We start from the raw sequence: 6,843 nt of genomic DNA, 5'->3' as shown, positions 1-6,843 counted from the left end.
ATTTTGCAGCGTGGTCGCAGTCTCTCTCCCTTTGCAGCAAATACCATTACCTCAGTGTTTCCACCCAGCTCTAATCACTGCCATCTGCAAACACAGCAGCACGTCTCTCTTTGTCTGCCTCGGCCTCCGCTCACATCTCCTGGGTCTGCAGCCTGCCTTCACTCACTCCTACTCTTAATTGTTCATAAAACTAAAAGTCAAAAAGGAGCGAGGATTTGCTGGACGGGAAGTGCATTTTATTTTGTTTCCAGTGACTTTGAAAGTTTCACAGCGAGGTTAAAAGCTTTCTCTCTGAGAGCCGCAGCAGCGTCCTCTGAGCCGCTCAGCAAAAGTGACATCAGTATCTTTTAATAAGCTATTTCCAGCCTGCTCCCCAGCTCCTCCATGGGCTCGTCGGAGATGTTCAGCTCTGACAAAACACAAAGCCTGGCACGCAGGAGGTTGATGCACTTCCCATGGAGCAGATTTGTATTGTTTCGGAGCAGTTACACCTCCTCCTCAGACTCTCTAATTAAACTGTCTCCCACTGGGAACATTTTGACCTGCAGGAAGTGAGGCTGAAACCAAAATCCCAGCTCCACTCCTACCTGATTTGGCTTTGACACCGTCAGTCCACTCCTACCTGATTTGGCTTTGACAGCGTCAAGAAAGAAAGAAAGAAAGAAAAGAATTCCATCTTGTACAAACAAAGCCCTCATGGCTTTATATTTGCATTATCATGCAAAATAACTAAATAAAGACATAAAAACCTGACACATCAGACACATTTACGTACGTAATGGAAGGAAGCGCCAAACAAAATATTCAGAACAACTCGACTGGTGTAATAGAAGACTGTTCCACTAGGAGGAGCCTTTCCTCAGTCCCTGGTTTACAACCATAGACGTGTCATATTGCTACACCTTACCGTCACAGTCTCCTAGATGGGAGGTGGTGTTTCCAAATTCCACATCTTGTTGAAAAGGCAGTCTGTAGACGCAAACAAAGCACATTTTTTAATACAGTGGAGTGTGTATTTATATTCAGGTTCCATATTAGTAAATGTATAGTGCTTACAGGAAAAATAAATCCAGGCTTGAAATGACTAAAATGACTATTTAATGTACAAATCAATTGCTTCTGAGAACAGGTTTGCATTTATTAAGAGTATTTTTGGCGTATTGGATCGAATGTATATGACACATCGACGCTGAGCGTCATCCAGGGTAATGGGATACACTATCGATCCCACGATTGATTTCCCCTTTGTTGTTGATGGTTGGGTCAGAGGTCAGGGTCAGCGGTGCAGGTGCTGATGGAGGGTGGAGGTGAGAAATGTGATCCTAAATATAATTGATTAGCACATCAACTGTAACTGATGCTGAGACATTACATTTACTGATACACTTAAAAAACACCATACTGTTTTTTACATTACATATTACATATATATGTAACTGTATATATATACACACACACACATCACATATATAAGGACATATATATATATGAGGATAGCTTTTGATTACAATCAATGATGATTAATTGTGCTCTAATTTTAATTAATCATGATTGATTGAGATAAATCTAAAAGTATCATTATCAATCAATATCAACAATTTTATCTGATATTATCACCTTTATTTTGACAGACCTAATATGTATACATATACACACACATATATACACACATATATACATACTTGTATATATGTGTATACGTGTGTGTATATTAGAGATACAGCAAGGTTAAGTCAAAGATAGTATTTAATCACATTAAATGCAGAAACTAATGGTTTTCATTGTACGTTATTCATCTCCGCCTTAGTGTGCAGTACATATTAGTTGTATATTTTAAGAATTACTACAAAAGGACAGCTGTTTTAATTAGATTTTCTGTTATCCTCCCAGTGGTTTTAGTGGTTTTGTTTCTTAGTGACAGAGACAGAGCAACAGGACGTGGAGCATTAATGTAAAGTACAAATATAAAACTCTTTGCCTTCACTTATACAGTGTAATGGTGGGTTTTAAGGAGCAGTGAGTCCTAAGACCTGCAGCCCTGACACTCAGCTGTTGGAGTCTCCACTAATGACTCCCACCCACATTTCCCATGTAGTAAACAGTAACAGTGATGTATTCCACAGCCAGGCTCAGTAATGATCCCCAACACTCTCACCACACTAAACCGGAGCAGACGTATGTTGACCGTGCTTAAAAAAAAAAAGAAAAAGTACTCTACACAATATGTGGAAAGAAAGTTTGACACAGTACAACAAGATCCAGAAATACTACTTCTCTGCCTCCTACTGAGAGCAGAACAACTACAACGACAAATACTGCCTACTAATTCAACTACTCCTGATTATGATATGAATATACAGTACTATAATACATTTAGTACTGGCATAACTACTGATAGTACTACAGTACAACTAGAAAGACTACGACCTTTACTACTCTTAATTCCAGCACTTTTACTACTTTAATTTATTCTATTACAGTATTACTATATTCTACTGCTCACTCAGTTACTACAACTACTTACCAACACTTCAATTATTACAAGTACAAATACATCTTCCACCACTTATTGCAGTACTTTCACCCATGACAAATTCTTGTACTGCTTCTGCTAAAAAATAATGTTTGGTTTCATTTTAGCAAACCACTGTACAAATAAACACTGCAGTCAAATAAACCAAATAAACAGCCTGAAGACAGAGGATATCAATTTCCCTTCATCCTATTTTCTCCCTCAGAAACGTCTTATTTGTTCCAAACCAACCTCCAGCTCACAGTCTCTCGCAGACTCACTGATCGCCCTCAGCACAGGTGACCTGAATAAAGGCTGACGAGCAGAGGAAAACGCTGACCCCCGCACAATAATGTCCACGCTTCTACAGCGACTCGTTCTGTGATCACTGAAACCAAACTGTTATATTTCAAACTGCAATACAAACATATCTACGGAGAGTGCCCTTCGTTTCTGCCAATAACCATAATAACCCCTAAATGCTACAAACGGACAACAGCCCCTGCTGCCAGTCGTTTCCAAACACAACAGACAGTGATGATGCTCTTTGGCCAACATCATCCTCTTAACACAACATGTGGAGAGTTGGCAGACTGTGGGTCTGTTGAGGTAGATGCTCTAACTCTACCCACAGGACTGTGTGTGACTGTCTCTCTCTCTCTCTCTCTCTCTCTCTCTCTCTCTCTGTGTGTGTGTGTACGTTTGCAGCCGTTCGTTACCTTGTTCCCGGTCTCAAGAAGGAGCAGGTGCTGCCTCTGGTCCAACCACAGTATGGATCCCTGGAGGCCAGGCAGCTTCTACACACACACACACACACACACACACACACACACACATACACACACAGTATCACTTGAGTTTCTCTGTACAACAGACAATTATAACCCTAAAGTATGAAATATTGTTTCCTCCCATGGCCCCATGAGATTCATTATTCATATAGTCTGTAATATTGAATTTGTAAAAGAGTATGTGGAGCATCTGTGAGTCATTATCATACTCAGGTCACCCACGTGTCCCATTTTTTTTCTCTGCCAGATGAGATAATGTAAAAACATCTGAACAGGGACTATTTTAGTTAACACCACGTTTGAAAACACATCACATGTTTAAAAAAGTGGATGCCATAAAAAGCTGGTCTAATGAAAAATGTTTTAGGCCACATAAGACTGTCACTAGTTCCTCAACCAGCCCACAGACCAGACTTTGGATATGCAAGAAAAAACACTTTACCTTTTTTTTTCTCACAGTTTCTTCTGTTCGGTTGTGATATAATTAAAAGTACAGTAGTAAAAGTCTGTATTTTATAATCAAAAACTAATGAAGGACTTTTGTGCCAGGTACCATTTCTGAGAAACTATTAAAAATATATACGTATAGTGAATGATCTACAGTCTGTGTGTTTCAACAAGAACTTCATCTCCTCTTTAATCAATGAAATAAATTTACACCTCTAATTGGCACTCCATGATTAAGCTTAAATGACAGGCTCTACAAAATCGGCGCGAGAACAGAAATTGACAAGTGTCTTGGCCGGAGGCCACTGTTTCATTTAAACTTCATTAACAGCCACCAAATCACTCAGAGAATGAAAAAATATTCAGCAAGATTTCAGAAAAGTGTCACTGACTTCATGCAGCGAGAATGTAGGTGGCAGTGTGACGTAGGCACCCGGACCAGACAGGCGGGGAAGGCCAGCAGCAGAGTGTGGCTCGTCCGGTCCAGAGACAGAGATAAAAGCTGACGGGCCTGAGGGGAGTCCTCTCCACACCTGGAGACACACGGACGGAGAAGTGTGAGGAGGACAGCAAGCAGAACGGTGAAGAACCAGCAGAGGGAGACTGACATGGTTCCTAAAAATCCAAAGTGACAGACAAAAGGCATGCAGCTCTCCCGCTCTCCCTGCAGAGGGTGCAATTAATTTATCTAAAATGGTCTCACCAATGAACTGAGGGTGCTGCTACAATATTATTGTTAACATACTTTTCTAATAATTCTGTATTAGTGTAAAGAATTATATTGGGCCAAAAACAAATTTGTTCTGAATAGACCTGTCAGAGCCAGTGATTAATTACATGCAGCATTCCTTGGCACTATAGGAGCGCCCACTGATCAGTAGTGCTGTATGCCCATGATGACATCCCAACATAGCTTAAATGTGTCACACACACTTGCAATACACTACTTGGCTAATATCAATCAGATAATTAAATATAAATATAAATCTCAAATGTTCTCTGTAACCACCAGGATTATATCTCTGGTCCAAACGCTCTAATCTCAAATGCAGAAAGTTTTGCAGTGAAAACTACTGCAGTTCTCCTGTTACCAACCTGATATAGGCAGCGTGAGACCTGATCCACCTGAAGCAATATACAGTACCAAAATGTATAATTCATAGTTGTGACATCAAGGTCCAGACTCACTTGTCTGGGTTAAATCCCTCCACCTCCTCCAGAAACACACTGCTGTGGGACGCAGAGTCTCCACTGGGAACCATTAGAAATTTAAGGATAGTTCCCCTGGTGGATCCGAGGAAGAGGACGGTACGGTTCTTATGGGGACCGGCTTCGGTGTCCACCACCATGGCTGTCAGCTGGTATCTACACATAGTGATGATTAACGCTGATTCAACTTTATGTACAGTATTTGGTTAATTATTTTATGTCTGTTTTTGTGCACAATCTACCTTCCCATGGTCTTCACCACCCAGGGTCTGTGACCCAGAAGTGGAACAGTCTCATCCATCAGTGGATGGGTCTTCACAAAGTTCAAAACCTCATCTGGCAGCGTGGTGGAGGAGCTAAATCTGGATCCCTGCACTGCACATCCCCCCGGCCTGCAGACAGAGAGAGAGGGGAGGGGGGCAGAGAGAGAGGGGGAAATAAAAAAAAAGACTGATGGGAAAGCTAGAGACAGGAGTCCGTAGAGAGCAGAAGGAGAAACTGGAGGCTATATTAGAATATTTGCTGAATAGCGGTGAAGTTTCATTCTGACTGACAGCTGGAGTTTACAGCAGGGCAGTGACCAGACTAGATGTGAGACAGACGCTCAGAGCAGCAGCAGCAGCAGCGGCAGCAGCAGCAGCAGCAGCGGCAGCAGCAGCAGCACTGCAGTGTTCTGCCCAAGTTTTGCTCTTTGCATTACATTACCTCGGTTTGGGCACAGCTTCGTCTGGCACCGGAGTCCAAATAGACTCTGGGGATTTCTGCTCTTTAAAGCGTCCCTCAAAGACATGAGCGAGCTGCTGCATGTCAAAGACGCACACCGCAGAGCCAGGGATGCTACCAGTGAGAGAGAGAGGGCGAGAGAGAGAGGGGGCGATGAGACATAAACAGTGTTTGTGTTTATGTTCGTCAAAGTCATGTTTGGTCTCAGCACCTGTTTGGTGGAGTGGAGAAGAGACCCAGGATGACGTCTCGTCCCTGCATGTGAATAATTTCACTGGTGGCGTGCAGCAGGTTGAAGTAGAAGTGCGAGTCTCCGGGTATGGAGCAGTTGAGACGTGCTTTCAGAAACGTGGTCCACTGTTTCTCAAGGACACGCTGAGAGCCGCCCAGGTCGGCCTTACAAACACGGGCCACGCGGGACACCATGACCTACGGATGGAGAAAGTGTTGTTTGTCTCACAAAGACAAAGTATAAAAAAAGGGTCTAAAAGTCACCAGAGAGAAGTAGTTGTATGTGAAGAACGTGTCCTATGCTGGTTTGGACCCTTTGCTGGAAATATTTAAAAGAACCCTGCAGTGTAAATTCATTCAAGTTTCATATTTTGAGTCTGAATCTTTTAGCTAAGTTGTAGCTAACAGGTTAACTAAACCCTATATATATCTATATGTATAATCTATTCCTAAATGATGACATATGGACAATAGAGAAAGACAGAGTTTAGATCAGTGAGAGAGATGAACTTCCAAATGAACTTGGTTTCAGTTTTAAGTTGGTCAATAAATAAATACGCAGTTTTTTTTTTCTCCCTCATAAAAAAAGTTTTAGGTGCATTAAGTTATTACAGATTTAAGTTGTTATTGCTCTTTTCTGGAAATGCACTTTTATATAAATCGTCTCCATTGACGATCCAGAAACAGAAGTGCTTTTTAACTACTCCTAGATCATAGAAATGATATGTGTCTTTTCATTTTCCGCCAGCACTGAGCTGAGATATTCAGCCTCTAGCACACCTGAGCTGAGCACAGACAGGTCTGTGAGCTCGACTCAGGTTACTGACGACACTGTGCTGCAGTGTAAAGGTATCCAACAGTACGTCCTGGATGGTAAATGAAAAACACAGTTGATTAAAAATTAAAGGGTGCTGGACCACAAAAAAAAAA

At 41.8% G+C, this 6,843-nt stretch overlaps 1 protein-coding gene across 1 annotated transcript in view; it reads right to left on the bottom strand.

Moving 5' to 3' along the window:
• sema6ba (sema domain, transmembrane domain (TM), and cytoplasmic domain, (semaphorin) 6Ba) overlaps positions 1 to 6,843 on the bottom strand; it is a 35,077-nt gene that overhangs the window by 2,997 nt on the left and 25,237 nt on the right. The window contains exons 12-16 of the mRNA XM_008333773.3: positions 5,202 to 5,351; positions 4,939 to 5,115; positions 4,143 to 4,283; positions 3,232 to 3,309; positions 908 to 969 (exon numbers count right to left, since the gene is read on the bottom strand). Coding sequence (XP_008331995.1) covers positions 908 to 969; positions 3,232 to 3,309; positions 4,143 to 4,283; positions 4,939 to 5,115; positions 5,202 to 5,351 — 608 coding nt within the window. The remainder of the gene's footprint in view (positions 1 to 907; positions 970 to 3,231; positions 3,310 to 4,142; positions 4,284 to 4,938; positions 5,116 to 5,201; positions 5,352 to 6,843) is intronic.

This window comes from Cynoglossus semilaevis, chromosome 20 (assembly GCF_000523025.1).
Source record: "Cynoglossus semilaevis isolate Cse_v1.0 chromosome 20, Cse_v1.0, whole genome shotgun sequence".
Taxonomy (NCBI): domain Eukaryota; kingdom Metazoa; phylum Chordata; class Actinopteri; order Pleuronectiformes; family Cynoglossidae; genus Cynoglossus; species Cynoglossus semilaevis.
Note: the sequence above shows the minus strand (reverse complement) of the source record. Positions and strands in the feature narration are given on the sequence as shown.